Source organism: Phaethon aethereus (genome assembly GCF_964289735.1).
Source record: "Phaethon aethereus genome assembly, chromosome: 4".
NCBI classification, from domain to species: domain Eukaryota; kingdom Metazoa; phylum Chordata; class Aves; order Phaethontiformes; family Phaethontidae; genus Phaethon; species Phaethon aethereus.
In genome coordinates this window covers 72,754,147-72,782,137 of record NC_138578.1, presented here as the reverse complement: position 1 = coordinate 72,782,137, position 27,991 = coordinate 72,754,147, and the positions used below count along the sequence as shown (strand labels likewise).

Here is a 27,991-nt window from a genome sequence, read left to right as displayed (position 1 = left end):
GTTACTAACTTCTAGATGGAAACTATTTTTTCTGTACATGACACGTTTTTCTTAAATGCCTTTAGTATCTTTTTTAGTAAAATATGCATACAAATAGGATCAATTGGAAAAAAGAACAGAAACAGGTACAAAATTGGAAACAAAACTTCATAATCATACATTTTTATATGCGCATACACTCACATGCACTGGCAAGTGCTAGAGCATCTTTTTACAATTACCTTTGACATTTGAGACTACAAGGCAGATTTAGTGCTAAAAAAACTTAGATTCCATTCTTATTAGAAATATCTTAAACTTGACACATGGCTTCCATAATGAATTGATAAATCTTTGGTTAGTATATTCAAGAGAAGAGTAGATTCTGCTTTGACAAAGGAAGGAAGTGAAGAATAATTCTGAGAGGAATATCCTGAGAAGGAAATTCAGTCAGAATTGATCAAGGTGCAGTTTAACTTTGAAAAGTTGTAATGGGAATACAGGCTGATTTTCTCTTAATATCTCCCATGTCAAATATTCTCAGCCAAAAGATGAGTATTCTACCCTCAGGGCTTCCATCCCAAGCTGGGGACAGCAGCCTCAGCTGCACTTTTTTCTGGCCCTTCCGTTGTCATTAGTCAGGCAGAATCTGCAGAGAAAGCTTTGAGCTGACATAAGCGAAGCAGAATCCGGCCCCACTCCCATAGCTACATCGCTCTTCACAAGGCCCTTCACTGGCCCGGTAAGAGTCCATCAAGTCAGCAGATGCGAGTTGAAGACACACAAAGGAGATACATCGAGTGATAAAGTGCAGCTGGATGCAAATATTAAAAAAGCCCATTAAAATATGTAAGAGAAAATTATCGTTTTGATACAATTACTAATAATCAAATGCAATAAAACTATACTTTGGATTGAAATTACATCATTGTTTAATGATTTTAATAGCATTGATTTATGAGGAGTGATTAAAACTCAGACTCAGTAATCGGTGGCTCCTTGGGAACACAGACCAGGGGAAGAGACTGGATGATTTCCACTGCTGCATAACAACCAGAAATAATCACATATGCTGTTTTTCCCTAATAAGATAAATTACCAGTCTGAATAAGGAAGGGGAGGGGGAGGGATGAGCCCTCGCCAAGCCATGAGATGTGAAGGACATTTCTAGGGGGAATTTTTTAGTAAATGCATGGAAAAATCTTCCATTTAGTAAGAAATTGGTTTCTGAAACACAAATTATTCTAGCATTTTGGAGGCAACATGTTAAGTCAGAGAAGATGTTACACTCACTGAGGTCTGATATATCCGAATATATCCGAGCAGAAGGAAGGGATGTGTGAACTTTTTAGCTGTGTGCACTGTATCTATTTTTCTAGATATTCACAACACACCAGATCAAACCTGCTATTAACTCTGCAGTCAGGTTTTTGGAGGAAGAAAATTATGTTTACTGAATACTTTATTTTTTGTGCTGGACCTCATGCAGCTGAACCACAAACTAACAAAAACTTTAGGATTGAAATTTTTCAAGGCTCAGATTGACATGCTGATTGCCATCAATAATGCAAAGGTAGTTTTTGGGTACTTTTGAAATAACCTCTTATATCTATAATTTATCACACACAATTTCATAAGCACAGTTTGAGGCATTTGTCACCATCTTTACCTTCTCGTATTTCTTTCAACAGCTCAGAAGTGACAATGATCTCATGTCTACATTGTTCCTCCTAACAGTGGCAGCTGGCACAACTAGCCTCTAGTCTCATTTCCAGTGTAATCTTTTAGTGCAAGAGGTTGTAACTGATCTAACAAACACTGCATGGATACAGAAAATGAAAATCTCCAACCCAGACTACTTTTCTCCTTTAGAGTTTTATTTGAGTAGATGTGAATAAATCACAAGGAAGGGTTTTTTTTTTTTAACCCAGCCAAGAAAAAGTAATACCTCTCTCCCCCTGAGGTTCAGACATTTCTCCTACTCCCCCTTTTAAAACTATCCTTCATTATACAGGAGAACAGTTACTTCCAAAGGGTAAGTCCTCTCTTCCTAAACCAGCTGGATCACCTCCTGTGGTGTCCATTGACCGTGAAGAAGGTTTAGGAGGACAGCCCCGTGCTGCAGTTTGACAAGCGTTTCTCCTCTTCGCTCTACCGGATTAAGCCACCCCGTTCTGTGTCGCCAGTCTCGCCTCTCCTTCACTGCCTCAGACATCCCGTTGAACTTACCAGGTCCCAGTCTTGGGAATTGTCTAATTTAAAGGTGACCCTACAAAGTCAGAAGATACAAGGCTGCCAAAAGAAATTATCATTAAGCAATACCTGTAGATCTCTAACTTCAAACAAGTCTAACAGGTGAGATGTACCCTTTAAGTGCAGAGTTTATCCATTCTGCAAGGCCCAAATTGAGCAGAATATTTCAAAAACACGTTTTATGTTTTCAATTACTCTAATTGTACATATGAGCTATAACAGCAGAGACTCTGTTTACTACCCTCAAATTCTACTTTTGAATGTCAGCTATAGAGCAGAGCTTCTGAACTCCGAAGTCCCTTTACACAGCTTTACAAATGCTTAGGAATAGCCCTTTTATTGCAAAAAAGACACCATCTATTATGGGGCTGCTAAGAAAATCTTCAGAACAGAGTATAGCTAATGCAGAGAACTTAAAGCTATACCCCTGAAGAATAAACTAATCTACTTATGCCAGTGGACTCCTCTGGCAACAATACTGTAAAAAGCAATACTGTTATTTCACTTGTGCTTAAATCATGAACCAAAGGAAAAGTTGTATGACATTATGTAGGCTAAACACAGGTCCCTTTGCGCATGCGATATAGCTTTCTTAAAATGATGGGCAAACAATGTACATACAGGAACACAGACTGTAAATGATCCATTTAAAAGGAAGGCTCAATTATATGTGTTTTCGTATTGAGGAAGAAATCTAAGACAATTTATTTTTTTGCATTTTCATTTACAAACCTATTACTACTGCAACATAAATGCATTGTATCAGTGTGAGGATTGTGTTCACACATCCATTCACAAGCACAGTTTACTGTTCCTCAGCTGGCTTTAAGATAGGACCTCTTCTGCTTTATAAAGCACAGATGCAATGGACCCTGATAATCCAACAGCTTTTTCCTTTTTAGCTGGCATTTCAGCATCAGTTTTTAATTTTTTTTTCCCCCAAATAGAACAAGCACTTTCTCAGGAACTATTTATTTTTCTCAATTTAAGCAGGTTTTTTTGCGTGGCTTGGTTAGAATTCCCCTCCCCCCCTTTTTCTCTCACACTAGTTTGCAATGAAAACGTTCATATCTCAGCAATCTTGGACCATTTCTTTGTTTATTTGTTTTACTTGGGTAAAAGAGGGCTCGCCACTGAACTTAGGGTTTTCTGGTTTGGGTTGTTCTAGCGTTTTACATTCAACCATTAAAATTACCAGTGAAATTCAGACGAACGTTAATTTTAGATCAGACAAGTCTTCCTATAGGAGAAGGAATATTTCTTAACCAAGTATATCATGCTGGATAAAGCAAGTGCAACATGCCAGCACTTCAGATCATGTAACAGCATGGTTACAAGGTTACACCACTTCAGAATTAAAATAGCCCAACTTGACCGTAGAGCAGTGTAAAACATAGACGGCCTCAATATGCTTCTTCCCTTTCCTGTGAACACAAGTTCCCATCATGTCCCTTGTGCTTGTCTGACACCATGTTGACACTCCTGGGAAAACCAGTCCTGCAGAATGTCGTTTCAGAACTTTTTGTAGGGATTAGTTTTCCGTTTCTTAAATCACCAGATCATGGTGGCAGTTGAGCACCAATCCTGTGGAAGAAAAGCTGCAATATACCCCCTTTTGGTGGTGCAGAGGTGAAATTGCCTCAGCCCCGGTGCAGCCTTTCTGCATGTCTAAACTCATTTATGTCTTAAAGCTGCACCTAATAAAACACAATGAGAAGCAGAGGGAAATCAGTGCACCTTTGTTTCCATTCAGGCATGAATTTAGTCTCCTGAGGAACACTAGAGACCTTTCTTATGCATATGGTTTTTTAGACTTTAGGGAAGTTACCCTGAAAGATTAGCTGTTGTATATCCTAATTCTTCACGTCTCTGCATTAGTGCTCCGCCAGGTAATTCCACTGATGTTAACAGCGTTGCATCAGCATGAAAATGGTGCAACGGAGGGGACTAACAAGCTCTCTGCATCTGCCTTGGTCTGTGTATAAATGTATATTCCATGATGCAACCATTAGGTGTTTTATTCTTTTAAATAACCATGCCAAAATTCCAAAAATTTAGAATTTTCTGTCAAGAATTACAATTATGAGACCTTTGGCATTATTTTAATAATAATTTTTCTTTTATTCAGCTAACTCTCTTATTCTCAAATTGCCCCAGTATTTTCTTACTCTAGTTGCATGCAGTATTAGAAAAACACCTGAAATTTGATATTTATGTAATACACATGAAGAAAAATTACCACTACCATGTAACACTACACATCTCAAAATGTGAATCATAAGCATCAGTCTCCTGCATGATAATTAGGATTCATATTTTACTTCAAGCAGGAAAGACTTGTCTCCAGTAGTCCAGGCTCTTTTTGTAGGAGAGCAGTTGTCTGCAAACACTCATCAAGTAGAGTCTGCTACGGACATATATCTTCTCTCCTCCAGTGGAACCCTTAATTGTTAAATATTTGATGCAGTTCACTTGGGTGCATATTAAATAAAGAGACAGCTTCAAGCAGGATGTCTGAAAATAAAACCAAATCAAAACAAACCTGCTCACTGCTGTGTGGGAGCCTCCAACCAAAGGCCATCTGAAAACTTGCCAGTCTCCTCTACCTGCCCCTCTCATAATCTCTGAATATGAAGTTTATCCAAAAGGTTACAAGTTCCCAGTTGATACTGACCAATTTCTAGCAATTGGCTTAAAGGTACCACCTTGCCTAGAAAGCAAGTCAAAATCATGCAGATGTTTTTGCTTGGTAGCTTAAAATGGTATTGACTCCTGACAACCTGGTTACTGAGGGAGACAAAACTATGATTTGATTCATACAAGATAAAAATGCATTTGATGATGCCTGATTTGTGTTTCAGGCCTTGCCGCCTTCACATCTGCTTTGAAAGACGCACCTTCAATGATTCAGCCAATGCCCTACAGAGCCAACGTGTGCTGCTACTTATTTACTCCCTAGGCGTAAATACTTTTTAACAAAACCATTTTTCTTGCCACCTTTATCCAAACAGCAGAGCTGGAGTGGTTTGTCATAGCCATGGGCTGACCTTGGCTGGCCACCAGGTGCCTGGCAAGCTGCTCTATCACTCCTCCTTCTTAACAGAACAGGACAGGAGGAGAAAATAAGATGAAAAGCTTGTGGGTTGAGATAAGGACAGGGAGATCACCAGTTACTGTCACAGGTGAAACAGACTTGACTTGGGGAAGATAAATTTAATTTACTGCCAATTAATAACAGAGTAGGATAGTGAGAAACAAAAACTAAACTAAATAAAACACCTTCCCCCCACCCCTCCCTTCTTCCCAGGCTCAGCTTCACTCCCCATTTTCTCTCCCTCCTCCTCTCCAGTGGCGCAGGGGGTTGGGGAATGGAGGTTGTGGTCAGTTCATCACACGCTGTCTCTGCCGCTCCTTCCTCCTCACAGTCTTCCCCTGCTGCAATGTGGAGTCCCTCCCACAGGAGGCAGTCCTCCATGAACTTCTCCAACGTGAGTCCTTCCCACAGGCTGCAGTTCTTCACCAACTACTCCAGGCCGGGCCTCCCCACAGGTGCCGTCCTTCAGGAACAGGCTGCTCCAGCCCAGGCCCGCCCATGGGTGCCACCCTTCAGGAACAGGCTGCTCCAGCCTGAGTCCCCCACAGGTGCCGTCCTTCAGGAACAGGCTGCTCCAGCCTGGCCCCTGCAGGGTCCCAGGTCCTGCCAGCAAACCTGCTCCAGCCGGGGCTCCTCTCTCTCCCCACGGGGCCACAGGCCCTGCCAGGAGCCGGCCCCAGCGCGGGCTGCCCATGGGGTCACGGCCTCCTTCGGGCATCCCCCTGCTCCGGCGTGGGGCCTCCCCGGGTGCGGGTGCAGATCTGCTCCCCCGTGGAGCTCCATGGCTGCAGGGGCACAGCCAGCCTCCCCGTGGGCTTCCCGGGGGGCTGCCGGGGACCCTCTGCTCTGGTACCTGGAGCACCTCCTTCTCCTTCACTGACCTTGGTGCCTGTAGGGCTGTTTCTCTCACATTCGTCCCACTCCTCTCTCCCAGCTGTTGTTGCACAGCCTTTTTACCCTTTCTTAAATATGTTGTCACATAGGCACCACCAGCGTCACTCATGGGTTTAGCTTTGGCCAGCGGTGGGTCTGTCTTGGGGTCAACTGGAACTGGCTCTGTCCAAAATGGGGGCAGCTCCTGGTCTCTTCTCACAGAAGCCCTGACCGCCACTGCTACCAAACCTTGCCATATAAACCCAATACAGTCATTACACCTCACCACACAGACAGAAATAGAAACAAATATCATCCCAAGCAACTAAGTCAAACATAAGAATGACTGCCCCCACAGATCCTTGGCTTCCCACACAAAAGCCTTTCACACAAAATTCAACGTTAAAGGCTCAATGGAATCCTCTTTGCATTTCTCTCTCCTTCAGGGCACACCATCGCTGAAATCCCCCTTCACCCGACACTTGAATAGCCAGGAACTCACTACACTGACGTTAATGGGTACAACTGTGATTGATTACTCGTATGGGATTTCATGATGAGAACAGAACTTTGGTCTCCTGAGAACAACTGCTCTACTCAAATAAACTCGTAATTTTTTATTTCTATGTTCTCAGCTCTCATGAAAATGGAGAACCTATAGCTAAAAATATGAGTAACAGACACACCATAGCACAGAATCCACATATCGAGAATAAAGCATTTCAAAGGCTTTAGACAGTGTCATAAAGGCAACGTGCTGGGCCTAATTCTCTGGTAATTACCGATTCATGACTTACTGTCCTGGGGTATATTTGTGCTGGTGTAGACAGCTGATTCACAATCTATTCTTTGCTTATGTATTACTAAGCTCTATTTTGAGAAATCAAAAGGAACTGGTGCGTAAGCCTTGGGGATTGAGAACAGCAGCAGAGCCAGAGGAATCCTGAACTGCACTACTCTTTCTTCTTCTCAAGGACTGCCACGAAATACACCGTTCTTTTTTTAAAATGGGCTTGATATATAAAACCAATTTCACACCATGTGATACGTGGGTGTTAATGTTTGACCGGGATAGGTCATATCTCTTGGCATTCCCCCCTACAAATATACCAAGAATTGGAAAAAGCAGTTATAAAGGATGAGCACTATAACATCCTTTAAACAGAAATCATCACACAGGGGCAATACTGCATGGCAAGTTGCAGTTTATATGTAGCAGTAAAACCAGTCACGGTAATCAGTTTCTTAATTTTAAAGCACAAGAATTTGCTCAAAATTAAAACTTTTCACATTAAAAAAAAAAATCCTCCTAGCTAGTATTTATATAGAATAAAAGGTTTCTTTTCTAAATGTTGATAGAAAATGATTCTTTTTTGTCTTGATTACAGTGTGACTTAGTATTTAATTTTACTAAGTTAATTTCAAATCTGCATTTCAGGATTTTGTTTTGGAAAAGATTTTAAAAAGCTTTTTAATGAACAAAGCATTTATTTCCAGTATTTCTATATTTTCTGAATAGGTTTCCTTTTTTCTATATTTTGATTCTTTCATTTCAACTTGAATGAGAAAACTATCAAAGAAAAATAAAGAAATTTCTAGAATACATCTGGTTTACAACCATCTTTACATATATCTGCAGATTTACAGCTCTTTTGTTTATAAACTAGAATAGAACAGAATAGAATATTTTCAGTTGGAAGGAACTTACAATCATCATCTAGTCCAACTGCCTGGCCACTTCAGGGCTGACCAAAAGTTGAAGCATGTTATTAAGGACATTGTCCAAATGCCTCTTAAACACTGACAGGTTTGACCACCCCTCTAGGAAACCTGTTTTTGCCTCCTAAGATGCTGGAAGAAGACAAACTTCTATGAAGGATTAGTCAGCTTTCCGTTCTAAAAGAATAAATGAAATAAATGGGGAAACCATCTGAGAGAGGGTAAGAAAATTTATTCACTATGAGGGTGGTGAGACACAGGAACATGTTGCCCAGAGAAGTTGTGAGTGCCCCATCCCTGGAAGTGTTCAAAGCCAGGCTGGGTGGGGCTTTGAGCAACCTGGTCTAGTGGAAGGTGTCCCTGCCCATGGCAGGGGGGTTGGAACTAGATGATCTTTAAGGTCGCTTCCAACCCAAACCATTCTATGATTAATTCTATGAAAATGCCACCCTGTATCACAGATGGGAAGAAAATATTCTATGCTCCTGAAATAGAGATGGTAGTATACACTTTCGACTGATACCAATAATCTTTTCACTAGTTCCACTACCATGAAAGACCAAATTCCATACATTACATCTGCAAAGATACTTAAGGGATGGTCCAGAACACTTGAAAAGCAAATAAAGTCTAAAAGATTATTTTAATATATTGCTTATAAGCCCACAGCATAAGATCTGAACATAAATAGTTTAAAATACTCAGCCCCTACTGACCTTCCCCTAATATATATGCATAAGACATTCCATTAAATTAATTGCATTTAGATTTTCTTTAAAAAAAAAAAAGTTTCTTCAGAAAATGCATGAAGATCTGTCTGCTGCTGGAGGCATAGGAAAAAATTGTTTTTACAAAGCACAAGAAAATATTATGACTGATAATATCTGTAGTTACCAAACTGAAATAAAAATCTTAGGCTATATTATCAATCTCATTAGCAAAACTTGACTGAAATCGAAGGAACATCTGCTAAAGATCTGTCCTGTAACATGTTCTTGGCACAACCAGCCAGTATCAGCAAGACCCATGCCCTCATTTACAGTGAGATGTGCAATTACTTCACATTCATTTCATCTATCTTTAACACATCAGATGCTATATATTGCCAAGAAAACAATACTGGACTTAACAGAGAGTGTCCTAATAGTTGAGGTATGACAAAGCCCATGTTCTCACACCTGTTGAAAACTACACAAATACTTGTCTCTATCTGGCGCTCTGATAACTCAGGTGATGAGGGCCATAAAGTAGTGGAAAGTTTCATATAATGACAGAGTAACTTCCACTAGAAGGCCTTCATGTCCAACCCTCCACTCACAGCAGACTCTTTATTTATTGCAATGTCCCATATGATATTAGAAGTAAAATATATTTATCTATCTTTATTTCTATGGAAGTTTAAGAGAGGGATCATTTGGTACAGATGAGGCACTCAACTTCTGCTCCCAAATCCTTGCTGCTGCTGGCTGATAGAGTTTTTGAGAAATCAGAATGGTCTATATAGAGAAAAGGGGGAAAACAAAAACCTAGAAAATATTTCTAATTATTATAAACATACAGACTCTTATAGTTTATTATTGCTATCTGAGAGGTATGTGATGTTTATGAACAACCATGACTTTGAAGTACTACATGGGAGTTATTCCCACTGAAGCTCCAGGACACTTTCCTGCTTGTGTCCGAATGATGTAAGGAAACATAAGGACTCTGGAACACAGCAAAATACAGACTTAATATTAAACATGCACTTGCTGGCTTTAATTCTCACATACAAAAAAACCTTGACAGATTTTTTGTCAGAGCAAAACTGACATATATTTCAGTGATACGGTACTTTTTTCATAATTCAAGTGTGAATATACCTAGACTCAAATAAGAAACACACCATTAAACAAGTCTGCAAAAGAGAGGCTTCCATTGTTCTTGCATACCTGTTAGTGACTTTGATGGTTTGCAGAGCTAATACATTTGAAATCTATTTTTTCATTAAACATAGAGCACCACATGCTCTCCTGATTTACACCCTATATGATCTTGCTAAGGAAAAATCAGTTATAAAGCAGACATGACATTTCTGACCCACTGTGTTACTTCTAAATGATTATAACCTTTCACATGGTTAGACCCGTAAAGTGTATTGCCTATGAAACTCCAGCTGCTGTGTAGAAATAAGTTCTTCAATAAGGCTATATTTTGCAGGAGCAAGTAAGCAGAAAGTGTCAGGCTGATTCAAGTTTTTCAGCAGAAAAGGATGAGACCAACTGGAGTAAATCAGATGGGTGCTACTACAAACCAACCGCAAGCTGATTTTCTAAAATTATGGACAGTAAGTAGGTTGCAAACTTAAAAAGAGGCATCTGGAAGTGTGAAAAAGTTCCCTTGATATGTCCAGGGATGATTACACCAATAGGGCAGCAGGGCAGGTTAGGTCTCATGCTCCCAGCTCTTTCAAACAGGGTTTAACCCATCCACGTGTCTCTGCCCTGGGTCATAACCTCCCCCTGTCCAGCTTCAGCAGTAGCACACATGCCAGCACACCTCTGGACTCACCAAGTTACGTTTTGGGCCAGTGGCCAGCGTATTTTAGGTACCATAACAGCTCTGCATGCTTTGTAACCTCTACACCAGCAGTTTAAGCAGGTTGGGGTTTTGTTTGTCTTGTTTTTCCCTGACTATAGCCAAGATGAGTATCTATTTCAACTCAAGAGAAAAGCAACTACCTGAAGAACAAGGAGGATCACAGCATGAATACTGAACAGATTGCAACTCTTGCAACCAAGATCAGGTAAATCCATTTCAATACTGACAACACCACTAACAAACCACAAAACATTGCTGAAAGCCAGATAGAATCAGAGAATCATAAAGGTCTTTTCCCACCTAAATGATTCTAAGATCATTAAGTCCAACTGTAAACCTAACACTGCCAAGTCCACCACCAAACCGTGTCCCTAAGCGTCACATCTACATGTCTTTTAAATACCTCCAGGGATGGTGACTCCACCACTTCCCTAGGAAGCCTCTTCCAACACTTGATAACTCTTTCAGTGAAGAAATTTTTCCTAATATCCAATATTAACCTACCCTGGTGCAACTTGAGGCTGTTTCCTCTTGTCCTATCACTAGTTACTTGGGAGAAGAGACCAACACCCACCTCACCACAACCCCCTTTCAGGTACTTGTAGAGAGCCTCCCCTCAGGGTCTCCCCTCAGCCTCCTCTTCTCCAGGCTAAACAACCCCAGTTCCCTCAGCTGCTTCTCATAAGGCTTATGCTCCAGACCCCTCACCAACTTTGCTGCCCTTCTTTGAACATGCTCAAGCAACTCAACATCCTTCTTGTAGTGACGGGCCCAAAACTGAACACAGGATTCAAGGTGCAGCCTCACCAGTGCTGAGTACAGGGGCATGATCACTTCCCTACTCCTGCTGGCCACACTATTCCTGATACAGGCCAGGATGCTGTTGGCCTTCTTGGCCACCTGGGCACACTGCCGGCTCATATTCAGCCGGCTGTCAACCAGCAGCCCCAGGTCCTTTTCCGCTGGGCAGCTCTCCAGCCACTCCTCCCCATGATACAGCTCCATAGACATATGGGTAATTATACTTTACGTAATTGACATAGATCAGTGTTGGGATCACCCTGCATGGCTCGACCTTAAGGAGAAGGAGCTGTGGCGTTGATCTGCGCGGCTCGACCGGTGTTCAACGATGAGATCCCAGAGATCGTATCACGTCAGGGTCACCAGTTGCGGGAGAAGGATGGACTTCACAACTCTATGAGAGTTATATTCCGAAGCCGTTTATTGTCTTGTCTGACTCCAATATATATCATAATTTTCGCTTAGTCACTGCGCACACACTCATGATTGGTTACAGCTTGTTACACACACTATTGCAATCGGCTATATAAAAATATCACGCGCTGTCCATGCGCCCCTCACACAGTCAGGATTGCTGCTTGCAGGTGTTCCTGTTTTCCTCGCTGCTTCTTAGTTGTTTACCATAGCTCCTTCTCCTTAAGGTCGAGCCGCGCAGATCAACGCCACAGCTCCTTCTCCTTAAGGTCCAGCCATGCAGGGTGATCCCAACAGATCAGAGTCTTTCTAGAACTAAAATCAAAAGTCATTTAGGGAACAGAAGTGTCTAGCATGTTAGGATTAATCCTGTAATTAAAAAAAAAAAAATTATTGGTAATGATACAGTTTTGCATAGTCCACACTTAAACACTGAAGTAAAATGCAAAATGGCGAATTCTCTGGCTTTTTCAGTAGAAATCAGATAAATGTTGAGAGTGCAAATTAGCCATAATTAAATACAAAATCAATTTAAAACACTAGCAAAAGGTTAATTTTGGTGTAAAAGAAGTTACATACTTTTCAAATTAATTTCATATGTATAAAAAAAGGCATTGACTTCAAACATTTTGTCAACCCGCTTAAATCACTTCTTAAACATTTTGAGAGACACTAAAATATCTGAGCTGAAAATGAAATCATTTGATATATGTGTACTCGATAAAGTAATAGTTTTCACCGGTTTCCTTAACAGTGTAAGTTTATATATGACTCCAGTTAATGCGTCTGAATCAGCCTCTTTTAAAAAAATGTTATAGATTTTTCTCTGCAAAAAGACTGCTCTCCTTTCTAAAGATCAATTTCACCAGTAAAACGAAGAGTAATTTCACTGGACATTACATCTCTCTCTAAATCTTGGGCTCCATAGATCCAGACCTATAACCCTTATATCTGCTGACACTTGGTATGATCACTGCCGTGAGTATGAATTTGACATACTCAATCTGCAAAATACACCAAGGCTTGTACTGTCCCCATCAGTACCTCTGGAAACATCTTTCCTGATCAGAATTAAATGTTTTTGCTGCTCATTTTTTATCTGGAAAATAACAGACTTCTTACCAAAAAATATGATCTTTTGAAACTCGTTCCTGCAGAAGTATCCATTTTTTCCCCAAGTCAATGGATACATAAACCTACCAAAAAAAAAAAGGAAACTGTTAATGTTGTACATCTTCAAAGATAGGTCCTACATCCCTACTAAAATGACAGATTGTACACCAATTAAAAAAAAAAAATTACCAGGAACTCTCTACAACATTTTTCAGAGTAATAAACTTTTATAGAGAAAGCCTTTTAAAATATAATCTATAATGAACACAACTCAGTGACAATGTCTTCTTGCTTACCATGAAAACAATTCACAGTTCATTTTGGGTCAGATTCTTTTTTACCTCAGCATGGTTACACAAGAGGGATAGTAAAAGGATGCTTTTCTTCTTCCCATTTATTGACCAAACAAGCACAAATGTTCCCTTTATGCTTCAAGCCTTAATTCCATCAAAAATACGTAAGCCGTGAAGTCAAAGGATTTAAAACTCTGCTAAAATAGGACTAAAAGATATAAGAAAAATGCTTAAGAGGTTTGAAGAGGAGAGATGCACTTAAGAGTTTGCTTCATGGATACCAATTTGTGACCCATAAGAAATGGTCACTCAGCAGAGAGGTAGAAGATGGCCTGGAGGAGTAAGTCTCCAGCTCCATCTTCCCTCTGAGGAGTTCACCCCTGGTTAAAAAGCAAATGCTAGTGATACGGATGGATATCAAGAGTGCAGATGAAAGCTGTTTTGCCCCAAAATAAAGTGGAATATAAAATAGCTATTAAAAAATCTCCCTCCTCCAGCATTTGCCTTCATAATGTGTTTCCTCTAGTTAAAATAGGAAATATCTATTTGACTTCTAAAAAGACAGATATAAAGCCTCCTGCTGTCTGCATGCATTTCTTAGTTGATCCAGTTTACATATGATGGGTTTTCTCTTAATATCTCCAATAGGGAAAAAAAGGCAAGTAAAATTGTTCTTCTCTGATGGGAATACGTCACCAGTTCAGTCGCTGATTGTTCTGGGGGGAAGTGTCTTATAAGGACTAGTAAGTAATGTTTTTGTTTTAAAATGACAAGTTCAATGACAAATAAATAATAAAAAAAACCCAACCACAATTACATATTATGTTTTACTACAGAAGACTGGCAATATTAATATGTAAAGATAAAGGCTGAGATAAACTCTATGGGTAAATTCACTAAAATTTTAATTGGAGATGAAACAGTATTTCCCATTTACTCACTTCACAATGACCGGGCTTTGTCTCACTGCATGCTCAATTCAAGTGGGTAGATCATAGTTTGGGTAAGAAACTACAACCAGGACTCCGATTGCTTACTTTACCATTCACACAGTCAATGCACAGACAGAAAGGATCAGGGATCAAAAAGTCTTTGCCTTCAGAGCTAAATGCGTTAATGACGGGTCTGCAGAGCCAGGCTCCTGATTTGCCTGCTTAACTTTCTGATCTCAGTTTTATTATGTCAGTTAGGGTTTGCTGCAACCAGTGTATTTTATAGCACAGAGCTTAGAGCAGCCTCCTGGGAGGGAGGGATTTGGCTTTGAACGGGCTGGACCGTGCAGGATGGAGAATCTAAGCTTCTTACTTCTTCAAACATTTGTCATAACAGGCATTACCTTACAGAAAAGAAAACCATTGGCTTGACCATCTTTCTAAAAGGGTGGACCCTGCTTGGCTAGTTACGTGCCTCACCAGACTTCTGTAAATCTGGAAGAGATGATCATTTCATGCGCTGCCCTAACCCTGGTGTCCAAGCTGCAAAGCAAGCCAAGAATTCAGAGGTTCCTGGCAAGAGGGAAAAGAGCAATTTAGGATAAGGGACAACACTGGCACATGAACAAAGGAGTATAGTTTTGTCATGGATAAATTTCAGAAGAAAATGAGAGAAGATTCCCGCCATTGGAACAGTGATGCCTGTGCAGTAGGGGGGAAAAAAGACCAAACCAAATCCAACCCCCTCCGCCCCCAAGCCCAAACTACCTCCCCTCACACACATTTAAGACTGAAGTCTGGGACCCTATGAATGAACAGTTTGATTTAGTGTAGGGTGAAGCCCTTGCAATTTTACAGTAAGGGAGAGTGAAGTAGGACTGATAAGGTATATTCAAACTGAGAGGAATTTTTAACCGATGCAGTATTTGAAATAAATAAAAAATAACGTGTAACTAACTTATGCACACATTCAACTTCCTTTAATTAAAAAAAAAAAAAACCCTTCCGTGTTTTGGTTTTTAATGGGTACATATGATAAAACTACTAAATGAGATTAGATATGGGATAAAAGCAGTTACATTAGCGGACAGCTAAAATCTCTGGCTTCTGCAAACACATCTAATAGATCTTATAATTCCACCCATGTAATAGATGTGTAGAATCACTTTTTTAAAAAGTTGGAAATGGTTTACTCGGTTTTGCCATTTTTTCATCCTTTCAGCTGCCAAATGAGCAATTAAAATCTACTGTACCCCTGTCGATTTTTTAAAAAAATCTAAAAGCATTTATATAGACTCAGTGAATAGCTTACTCATTATAACTGAGGTAGCCAGAAAAAGAGAGTATAGATTTGAGGCAGTAAATGGATTAATCCATCCACATTGACTGGATTTGCATTCTTTTATAGCGTCAGCTAGAGGCTAGAGCTTTATTTAAAAAAAATCTAGGGTTCTGGTTAAAAGAACAATGCATATTTTGCAATATAAAATAAGCCCTAAATCAAATCAGAAGTTGTGAGAAAGGCCGTGATGTTCCAGTAGACAGAGAAGCAAGATTGCAATTTATGTAGGACGTGATCCTGTATTCCTTGTATTCTCAAAAATGCCTTTGTAAGAAATCATTTCAGTAACAGGAGGTAATGGCTTCTCCTGAGTTTCAGATTGATACTACTTTTTTTCAGTGAAGGTGAAGTTACTTAACTCAAAACCTGAGAGTATACCATCTCCCTAGGCCAAATTCAGATCAACACTCTCTCTCAAGACCATTGATTTTAGTACGGTGACCTTTTTATGTCAGGTTGCAATTTTGATTTTCAGCTCCTCCTTTGCCAACATCACTTCATCCTCCTCTCCCCACCAGGCCAAATATATCAGATATTATACAAAATTTAAGCAGGTTACTGACCCATTTATATTTAAAGGCATCCTTCATTCCTACACATCTTGGGTAAAGACATAGGTCTTGTCCAGTAAGTCTTTATGGTGTTAGGTTGAAAGCCTGAGAACAGTCTATCAGATTGACTAATCCTCCTGCTACTAATGTAGAGCTATTCTTTACTGAATATTTTGCAGTTTTTTTGTCCAGTCACATTTTAAATGTGGCAAATAATAGTATCACTCCATTTGGAAGATGATCTAAGGATAAATTGCCTGAAAAAATCCCTATCACGCATAGTTCATCAAAATACAAAGCAAATGCTTCTCTTGGTGCTCCTGCCCCCTTCTCTTTACTGGCAAATGTTTCTACCCACTTCTTGTGGCTGGTCAACTTCTTCAATACACTTCTTTGGACTCTTACACTTCAAGTTTCTGCCATTTAGTTTTTCAAGACTAACATCTAACTATACAAAATTTAGGAATTGTATCTATCATCAGAAACAAAAGTCAAAGTGAAAAAAGAGCTTTTCATAACATGGGCTTTTCATAACTTCAGGCTTCCCTGAAGTATTTTGTGTACATAACATGCATTCAGTACATTTGTAATTCTGTTAGGATTTCAAATTGAAAATGTTAAGGAAAATATTTCACATAATTTGTGACTGATTTTGGTTTGCTATGTATTTTATTCTAGTTCTATCCTTATTTGCAAATGCCTGTAAACATGAATTGTTTTGGTATCAGCTATTAACTTCTATATCCCAGGGAATATCCCAAAGGATGATTTGATATAACATCATTGAAATCAGTGCAGTGTTTGGCTGCAGCGTGAGCAACTTTTTCTGACTAATCTCACCACCTAAATATACACCTTCTGTGAAGTCTGACAAGGATTAAACTGGACTAGAGTTTCCTAATTTCAGTTTAAAACAGGAGTAATGATGGAGGTGAGTTAAGACCACTACCAGGACCAGAATCACAGTGATTTTACAGCTGCAGTTTTGGCACCATGAAAAAAAGATGAACTACACACTTACAGACTGTGTGCTTGCTCATTGGTGTTTACCCTAACACATCCAGAAATATTACTTTATAATTTAACCAGAAGAAATATGAAAGATGATCAAAATTCACAAACCACATGATACAACTCCTGAATCTGAAAGCGGTACAAATACATCGTAAGAGAGAGAATTATTTGACATTTCTACACATTCATTGATTCCCCAAATCCTCTTCTGCTGTATGACTGTGCTGTTTATTTTGTATTACTTTCTTTTACATCCCATGAATTGCCATTGGAGGCACTATTTCAGCTTCATTAACTCTACTACAGTATAAATTACTGAGCAATTACTTATGGTCACTTTCGAGGGAGGAGCACATTTCTGAGGTACTATATAACTATATTATGCAGGAAGATAAACATTACCAATATCCGTATCAACTAAAAATTCCAGGATTGAAATTACTGTAAAAACAAAGATTTTGACACAAATACAATAAATATTTAAATAAACCCCATAACCAGAATGATTCCCTTCTGGGCAACTGATATTTCATAAAACCTAATACTAATCAGCATAATCGTAACTGGTTTATATCTTCTTAACGAAGTAATTCCTAAACTTCAAACAAATGCAGTATCTTCAAGATTTACCTTGCCTTCCTTAGTGTAAGCAAGTACTTTATCTTCTTCTTTCGGGTGAAAAAGGAGAGTTTCCACAAAGAAAGTAATGGGTTGTTTCTGGAAAGTGGCTCCTTCATCCGTGCTTATGAAAAGGCTTTGGTCACGGTCGTTATGGGAAGAACTTACAAGAATTATCTAAAAGACAAAAATTACAACATATATTCAGAAGACTGCCTTCTCAGGAAACACAGCTTTATTTTTCTTGTGTAAATGGCAGATTTTGTACACACCTTACCTATCAAAATTCTGCAGACAAGAAACTTAAAAGCATCTAAGAGGTAAGGTCTGCAAGATCCTGTTAATCTTCCCTGACCAAATCAGTGAATGTTAGGTTCTATAACTTTTCTTGCAAATCACAACAAATTGATCACATTCCTCATCTCTACTCAAAATGACTGCCTTAGGTTTTGGTCTTTGTGCAAAGTTTATGAGGCCTCATGAGACAATCTCCAGACTAACCAAAAAAGAATTAAAACTAGTAATGACTCATTTTAACATGTCCATGTAAATTCATCACTTTGTCTAGTGAGGCTACCTTTATAAATACTAAATGTAAAAATAATCACTGCTATAGTTATATCAGAAGAATTACCCAGGAGAAAGAACTAGTCCATAACATCTCTCCATTGCTTCACCATTCTCCTCCAGCTGACACATTTTGGATAAAATGGCAATTCAATTTGATGCAGAAAAAAATGCCAATCAATTATTCACATTTCCTTCTCAGGTGCAGGTAATAGCTTGACTCAAACATAGTAATAGCTTGAGCTGTCTCCCTGTGTGAACTTCACATCAGGCTTTCAGCAAGAAATTCTCCCCACATAATTTAGTGAGAATTGCACTCTTTTCAACTTCTTCACCCTTTGCAGTTGGTCAGCATGTTATAATGTGGTTCTAAAAACACCAACGTGAGGATCCATTTTTATTGTCTTTCCAGACCAAACAGGCCCAGTTTGCATTCAAAAAGGTGTCTTTATCAACTGGTATCCTACAAACAAAACATGGATTTTCAAAGGCCAGCTGGGATCTACTTGGCTCACAGTTCAAAAACAATTAAAAAACATAATCCTGAATTCAAAATGTATTTAAAATATTCAACAAATGATGTCGAAGACACCACAGAATCCTGATCACTATGATATATTGACTGTAAACTACTTACAGGGCTAAATGGCAACAAGTTATGCAAGCAGAATTACAATAATGTGAATATGGAGAAGGAAATACATTAGACAAAACAGTACAATTTTTATGTAGTCACTTTTTTAGAGGAAAGCTGAATTTTAAAAAATTGAAATTTCTAATTAATTACACAGAAATGGCAGCTGGACTGAGCTTTTACTACCATTGGTCTTGGGGGAAAAACTATAAATATGACATTTGTAGATGCTCTGTCAGGTTACTTCAGCATGTGCACTTGTACTTTAAGCACACACACAGTTGCACTAATTTCTGCATAGCTTTCGTATACCTAAAATGGGGCACATATTGAAGTACACTGTTGAACAAGAGAGAGAACTGCACATATACTTCAGGGTCCATGGTCCACCGCTGAAACCCCACACCAAAGCAAATATTAAGCCAAAGCTACTTCTATTAGCTGTGTGACTGGGCCAGTAAGAAGAGCAAGGTAATAGTCTATAACCTTGCTATGATCATGTATTAATGCTATTCTTTACCCAAGAGTAGGAAACTGTGTCATTTTTATTGGAAAGCTCTAGAAATCACACCTGCACAAATGCCTTCTCTTATTCTTGCTGTATCCAATGGCTTCCTGCCTCTTGGTAAACTCTTCAAACAGTACCTGTTCATTACAACATACTCTCCAAGTATGCTGCTGCTGGCCTAGATAGAGCATTCAAAGATTCTTGTAACTCACTCATTTGGCAGATTTTCTGCAGAGGGCAGAACCTAAAATTGAATGTGCTGTCACATGCTCCCCTGTGCTTTGCTTGCATCGTGTGAAAAAGCGTTTATGCCCAGCACAGAGATTTGTACCCTCCTTGCCACGCTACCATCTGCAACTCATGCTCAAAATACCTAGTTTTTCTTGGAAGTAAATTAATTCAAACTATCTGCATGCTGAGCAAGCTGTACAGTCCTCATTCCTGTTGGCTCCTGACCAGATCCCAGAAAGAAGGACCAGGTCCTGCACTAAAGTGAACTCCACAAGCAAGGCTGTACCGTGAGCTCCACGATTCCTGCTGAAGCTTGTGTCCAGGCACGTCCTCGCATCTTAATGCATGCACAAGGCTGGTCCTGAGATCCATGCTTAGCTTGCAGTGCATACAATTGTGTCCTTCCATGCTATATCACTAGAAGCAGTACAGCAGTAATTCCATATAGAAAGCTTAATACCTTTGGATGTAGACTTCTAGTCCAAACAACACTTTCTGTAAATATCATTATCTCCATTCTCTCCCATTAGCGTTTTTAAAAATGAATACACCCAAGACAAGAAATCAGTGTAGCGCATATTCCGGAAAAGGCATAAGCTGCACTTGTACAGAACGGTTATCTCTGGACTACAGCACTATGTCTTGCTTTCTTTTTCCGGCCCAATAAATCTTAAACTTCCAAAAATACCAAAATATTGGCTTTGAAATAATAAAGGAATTAAGGTTTATAAATTTGGGAGTGGTTTTCTCCATTAATGAGCCTTGAGTATAGGCATGTCTAAGTTTTATAATGAGGATCCAAGAGCAGCTTACAGACAAATACATTCTGGAAACTGAAGTCATAAGAAAAATACTAGCTATAATGAAATGCAAACATGCTGTGATATTTCCTAATGCTGTCCTTCAAAAATACTATGTATCTTTGAGTTAAATCTATCAGAAAAAAAAAATAGCCTAAAGACTGTAGACATCTAAGCATACATGGCAGAGTCCCTAACTATACTTTTATTCACACACACATAATAATTCATTTATTTAAATATTTTTGGATTTCACTCAGCATTCTGATTGATATTTCAATAGTTTGAACTGATAATTATGTGCCAGGCATACAGATTTGCTTCCCACAGCTAACGCACTGGGTGCTCAGACTTGCCTGCTGGCTAACGTTACTTATTGAGGAAAATATTTTAGAGTAAATATTGTACCCACATTAAATGCTTTCCGTAACAAGTTTTATTTACTTTGTAAGTGGAACGAATAGCAAAACCTTCCAGCTAGCAACTGATGAAGGGATGCAACTGGGACATACTATCTGGAGAGCTGACTAACAGTGATTGCCGAGGGTTTAAACTCAAAGTAAACAACTACTTGCTTGAATAACTGTGTATTCAAAAACCAGAACAGATTTTAATCACATCTAAATTTCACTTAAGCTTCTTTTAAACAACTTTTTACAGAGCATTTCTCTCTCCTGTGAGACTCTTCGAATATTTTTTTAGTAAATTGTAACTCTATATTATGTTGTTTATCCCTGACCTCACTTCTTAATCTCCCATCAGCTAAACAAACCACAATAACATGTATGCATTCAGATCAGACAAACGTTCAACTTCCAACAGTTAAGCAGAGATAAAGAATATTTCGAGGAGATAAACTATCCTATGGATTGTAAAGAAAATTAGTAAAAATAGGATATGTTACAGATCAACAGGGAGGAAAACAAAAAAGATTTCTAATAAAAATGAAAAATACTACACCATGCCAACATATGAATTAAAGCATTCTATAAATAAATAAAAGCTATGCTTTTCCTCATTTCAAGAAAAGTTAGTGAGGCAGGAGGTAATATAAAAGCCAAATAAATCTGAAAATAACATAATTAAATCCATTTATTTAATCTCTCTTTCAGGATTCATTGGCCAATGTGCATGTCTAACCATTCCCTCTGCTGGGTGGAATCACAATCTGAGCCCCAAAGGATAAAAAGACTCTGACAGCTTAGGCTACAGTAGCTTGTGTATCATACTTCGTCTTCCCACTATTACCATGAAGACTTGGAATAATCATAGTGATTACCAGGGAGTCTTAACTCTAGATTTGGCAGCAATTCAAAGCTATGCTGTAATTTCAAGTGGCAATAAACACAGGATATTAACATGCATCATTTGCACTGTGTCTGAAATATAACCCTCCTCCCCTCAGTTTAGGTCCAATCAAAATGTAAACTCAAGATAAATTTGATCTTAATCAGCACTTTCTCTAAAACATGGCACTCTTCTAACATACTACAATTGTGCTGTCTCTTTCAGCTTCAGCAACTGATCTTAATTTTAATTCTAGCTTTTATTTCCCTTTCCATTTCTCTAGTATTAATATAGGGGAAAAAAAAAAAAGTCAAAACATCCATCATGAAGAAATTTCTAGACTCGCAGCATCTGACTTGCCACAGGAGATCTCTGCAGTAAGCGGTGAGAGAGATGAGACACACCATTTTTTAATTCTAAAATCCTGCATATGGTCAGAAATCAAGACCCTTCATATTCCTGAGCACTCTAAGCTGCTCTTGAAGGAAGAAACCTCCTTCGGGCTAAGTAAGAAATCAAAATAGAGAAACTCTTCATTTAAGCACACAGCAGCCATGCACTGAGATGCCAAGCAAGCCCAGGAAGCACCTACACCTCCAGTCTCCACCAGTAAACGGAATTCCCACTGGACATAGAGGATTTGGCTATGGGGATTCAATCCTAAAGAGCACTGGACTCACTCCAGCAAAAACCTTAATGATGTAACTCATTTTAAACTTATGGGCCATCCCCACAAAGGTCAATTATTTTCCATTAAGAACATGTAATGTTAATGCCTAGATGAAGGTTCTTCGCTAAACTGAAACAAGGCTGCTGGGCACAGGGAAGCACCAGACTCCTAGTGATACCATCACATAACCCTGCATGCCTACATGAGTTTTGAAGCTAAATACTCTTTGTGGCAGTGCTGCCAATCTCAGGGCAGTATTCACAGAGCTTCACAGCACTGCAGTAACACCCTCAACATTTTTCAGATTCACACACACATCTATTTTTCTTGTGTTTACAATTTACATTATTTCTGTGTTATTAGATATGCTTGGGTGACACAGAAATTAATCTGGCTCCTGCTACCAATTGTAAATGAGACGTTGCTTCTCAGGTGGCATTCATAGAACACACAAAGTGGACTGCCAAGGGCCATGATTTTTATCTTGGATGGTATGAAAGATCTGATAACTCAACAGTGGTAACTGCTCTTGCAAAATACAGTCCCTTTACTTTCACAGCAGTAAGAACAATATCTAAAGAATCAACACAGGGTAATTCCAAATAAAGAGTAAAATAAAAAGCCTTTCAGATAGCAGTTTAATCTTGTAGATTTTCCCTGGAAGTTGCACCCAAAATCACTCCTCACAAATGTTAGTTATTAGTGAATCTAATCACTAATGAATTACTGAAAATTAACAAGAGCTAGAAAAATAACTTGTGTGTGCACCTGAATTGCATAAATGCACATTTATGGAATACATATACACATGAATGTACATATATCCCAGAACGGTGTATTACTTTTCACGGTAAGCGTTCACAGCTTCCTCTAGAAGTTGTACTTACTTTCTCTTGAAGAGCCCCTTTCAACCTCTCACACAGACGCATTTCAGAACAGCAACTAGTTTCTATGAGGACTGCCACAAGAGAAGGAAAGGTGGGAATGTTAAGGATGGCTCCCAAGAAATATCTGCTACACTGATCACAATCTCAAGACACAATCAAAGGCCATATGAAGCAATCCTGGCAAGGCTAATGGAAAGCATGTATTACATTTTTGTCTTCCCCTGTGTTGTGGTCATCTCATTAATCATTTGAAATATCACAACGGAGCTGTAATATTATTTATATAGTACCAGCAACTTATTATGCACTGTAGGACGTGGAGTAAATACTAAGAGGACAGGATCTTAAAATGTGCTAGTTACCCACTGGAGCAGTTGGTAACACATGAAACATGTTAAAGAGGGAATGGACATCAGAGTTAGCTTAACAGAAAAATGCATTCAGAGCAACTGGACGGAGAACAACTAGCTTACATTGGGTGTAGGCAAGCCTGAAATTATATAAACTGAGAGTAAAATCAGATAGTTTTAAAAGAGTTGGCTCGTGTCTAGAGCATTCAATATAGTGGAAGCAAGTTTAAGGATGGTTGCATATCATAATAATGAACGCCCACAGAGAAACAGCTACAAAAATTCTGACTGATATTGATGACCAGCCTAAAAATCCTGCCCTGTTGCACTAGTTGGCAACCTGTATATATCTAAATCTGCCAGATCTCTATAATTGAACACCTCAAAGATGCTGACTATGCCAGCTCTCTAGGGGATAACAATTACAGCTCAATTCTTCAGTCTTCTTATTTAGAGAAGTGTCAGGCAGGATAAGCAAACTGATCATTACATCTTCCTTCAAGGGAACAAATCTCATCCATTTATAACCTGCTGGAAGCAAAAAATTGTTGCCACTTGACTAACATGGCAGGCCAAATTTTCATAAACATTTCAGAGCAACAACTCATGCCACTAGCCCAATAATTCTAAAAAACTAGCACATATTAACCAAATTTGGTATTCCTGCAATACACTGCGAGAGGTGTAAATATGCCTATGGTCACATCAGAGGGAGAGGAGAAACAGTACTTCTTTATAGACAGTTCTTTCCTTAATAGTTAATTTTTCTAGTGTTATTTGCACCTATCTTGCAGAGCTAAGATACACATACATTGTTTATCTTCTACAAAATACGTTTGTACTGTTATGAGCAAGTAGTTAATTAATAAGGAGCATCTTCAATATACCCAGGCACAGGATATATTAAATTGGCACAGGCACGAACTTACACTGAAAGGAACAGAAGCTTTATTAGGTACCTAATACTATTTGTTACAGATACTACTTTTTTGTCTCTCTTTTGAAGTGAAAACAGAAGAGGCCTTCCTGCACTGTCTATTGCTAATTCTTCAGCAAAAGTGATCACTTAATGCACAGTTCCTACATCTAAAAAGAGCAAAACTTAATGTTGAGATGTTTTCTGGGATCATAATCGTATTGATATCTTTACCTATTCCAACGGTTTCATTTAAAACCATGCACTTCAGCCTACAAGGAAGTAAATCACAGAGTCTTTCCCAGTATGCTTAACATCAGCAGTTTGAGTTGGGAACAGCACTTGGGGAGGCATAGTGCCAACTCTTGTCACAGTGGGGGAACCTTCCCTAACCAGGTTTTATATTGCAATAAAATAAGGGCATTTTGCGTGACCTGGAGGAAAAAAAAGGGAGTAGGATTGCACAGCAGAAATGGGGAAGTTTCACGCTTTCTCACCAACATCTCCACAAACTTTAGTATTTCCCAGACAGAACAGACACACACTGATCTTTTTCTTGGGAATTTGCAGACTAATCTAATTCAAGAAGTTATTTTGCGGACCTTCAATAAATCTTCAAATATTTTTCTGCCTGAAAATGTTACAGAGCAAAAATATAAAACAATGCTTCACAAGGAGGATAATGGATGCACAGCAAATAACTGCATATGTGTGTTGATCTAATTTAATGAAGAACCAGGTCAAACAGTTCCCAGTTGCCAGACATTAATTTGTCAGCAGCAAAAACTGTACTAAGCTCAAAGAGAAATGACATGGATAGTAATTAGCGGACAGGGCAAAACTGTGAAAGAAAGGCAGGCAGATGTGGTGGTTAAAAATATCGGTCATATGGGATTGATCAGGACCTCATAGTCTTGTGTAATAGGTAAAACACTCATCCACCTTAAAAATATTACAAGTGTGCCTTTTGGTCTTTAATTATGAAACTCAGTTCTATTATAGGGCTGCACAAGAATTTTCTGGGAAGACTGGAAAAGGGAGCTCTCTGGGGAATCTCACTTTGCACAAATTGTCCCCTCCAATCCCAAATACTCAACAGGTTCCTGGTGTTCTCGCAGCCAAAAGCCATCCCATAATGCTCCCAAGATATCCCTAATACCAGCTGAGGCATCAATGTCAAGCACCTCTATTCCTCTCTCCCCAATTCCTTAGAGCACTTCTTACAGAGATCAATGTACTTAATGACTCTGTTACAACTCATAAAGAATAAGTAGCATTTTCCAAAATTGGAGGGGGAGGAGGATGTGGTTCGTGCAATCAAATAGGCTACATCCAAAATTGCTGAAGCAGCTAGCTGAAATCACTGACAGCTTTGAAAGGCCCTAGTGGTTGGGAGAGGCCACTGAAGACTGGAAAACAATAATCATCATGGCCATCTTAGCATCATCTACAAGGTCTCTCAGATGTGTCTCACACTATACTTTAAATATGTCCATTCCCATACCTAAAGGGGTAGTTGGCACTATGAAATGAGTTACTAAAGTCCTCACCTTTCAAGCAAGCACCTGCTTGCGTCTGAGAACTGTAGGCACTCTTCTTAACGGAGGCCTGGGTATAGTTAAAGATTGAACAGCTCAACAGTTCTCTCCTAGACCACAGGGGAAAATACAAACCTGAGGGGAAAGAGCTTCACTGCAAGTTTTTCATACGTAAGGCACAACTGATTATGTGGTTTTGAAGGGGAAAATGGAAGGGGGAGAAGAAAGGGAAGCAGAGCAGCAGAAGCAAGCCCTGGAAAAACAATAATTATTTTTCAGTACAATTTGGCCAATCTCCATTATGTAGGCTACAAAGCTTAATTATAAAAGCTCTTGCTATTGAAATATTTCCCCTTATCTTTTTTCCAGTCCATTTGGACTGGAAAAAAGTCCTTGAAAAGCAGAAAGGAAATGTCTTTTAAAGTAATTCTTGGTCCCATTAAGGCAAATCTCATTAATAGAAAAAGGACTTCACTGAAGAATAGAGCTTTTATATTCAGAAGCATACAGTACTGCTGTGCCTGATTCTAGCAGCACTGTAGATAATAAGCCTTTCTCCATCAGGGCTTAGATTTTTGCAGTTGTAAAGAACCAATTTGTACTGAGGTAGGATTTTAGTAAACGCACATACCTGGCACTCATTGCACTAGTTTTCTCCAGGTGTACTTGGGATGGGTGTTGATTTGACCTTTTGAAAGATGATGTATAAAACTTTTTTTTTTCTATTGAAAAGCATCATTTTGCCATAACTGAATTGTATTGCTGAAAACTTCCATCAGAAAATTTACGAGCATGACTCCTAAGGCCCATGAGGGAATTAGGGGGAGAGGGTGTTCCTTCTGGGGCTGTTCCAACTTAAGCACGTAGATAGAAAAATATTTGTTGGGACAGAGACACTGACTTTGTGGATTAGTTGTTAGAGCAATGTCATTGCAGGAACAAGTCTTGGTATCTTCCCGGTTAAATGTTGTGACTACTAAACCTTAGGTAATTCTGTACATATTCTCATATATATGAGAGAGAAAAGGCTACACATCATCAAAACCAAGATAGAAATAGAAACAAAGTTCTTTTGTCCATTTGTGAGATTGGTAAAATTTAGGGGCAAGGGTTATTAACAAAATGAATTTTAGGAGTAAATAAAAAAGCAACTCCTCCCACCTCAATCCACAGTGCTGCCAATTAAATAAGTATTAACCATGAAAAGATGTTCATATTAATTCTTGGTCAAGCATTGGAACAGGCTGCCCAGGAAAGTGGTGGAGTCACCATCACTGGAGGTGTTCAAAAACTGTGTGGATGTGGCACTTTGGGACGTGGTTTAGTGGGCATGGTGGTGTTGGGTTGATGGTTGGACTTGATGATCTTAAAGGTCTTTTCCAACCTTAATGATTCCATAGAATTCTAATACTAGGAGTTGTTCTTAAAAAAAATTACCTATTGCAATGTAACTTCAAACCTTCAGTTTAAAGTACCATCCAATTCCAATGACAGAATGATGAACTTCATCCCTTTACTGTATGTTAGGGCCACATTATACTGATGCTTCCAGGGGTCTCAGTACCTTAGAGTTAACTTTCATGAGGGAAGAACACCTTACTGCTCGAGGGCTGATTTCTAATCTCAGCTGTGCAGATGTGTATGTTTTTGATTACATCTACTACTCAGCTGGCATGCACATACACAGCAAACAGAACATGGACCTCTGTATGTCTTCAGATCTGAACAGGCAGTCGTAAATAACCTGGGTTAGACAGAAAGTATGAAAACAATTCATCTCAGTTAGTAATTAGGCATCTTTCTGGGACACAGTTTCAGTGTTTGATGGACCCAGATGGATATTGCCCAGCCATTGCATTAGAATATTGATCTTTGTCTTGGAAGTTGCATGTTTTTACAGCCTCTCCCTTTCTTTCTTCCTTTCATTTCAAATGAACATGTTCTTATTCCCAGGGAAGAACTTCAGCTTGTCTCACTCTTTTTCCCTCTCCTTTGCCTATGATCCTTAGATCGTCTGTTGTACTAAG

The 27,991-nt window shown here is 39.0% G+C and overlaps 1 protein-coding gene across 1 annotated transcript in view; it reads right to left on the bottom strand.

Annotated features, from left to right (window-relative positions):
• SORCS2 (sortilin related VPS10 domain containing receptor 2) overlaps window positions 1–27,991 on the bottom strand; it is a gene marked incomplete at both ends in the record, with an annotated part of 569,250 nt that overhangs the window by 91,621 nt on the left and 449,638 nt on the right. Inside the window, 2 exons of the mRNA XM_081999338.1 lie at window positions 12,836–12,909; window positions 17,589–17,753. Coding sequence (XP_081855464.1) covers window positions 12,836–12,909; window positions 17,589–17,753 — 239 coding nt within the window. The remainder of the gene's footprint in view (window positions 1–12,835; window positions 12,910–17,588; window positions 17,754–27,991) is intronic.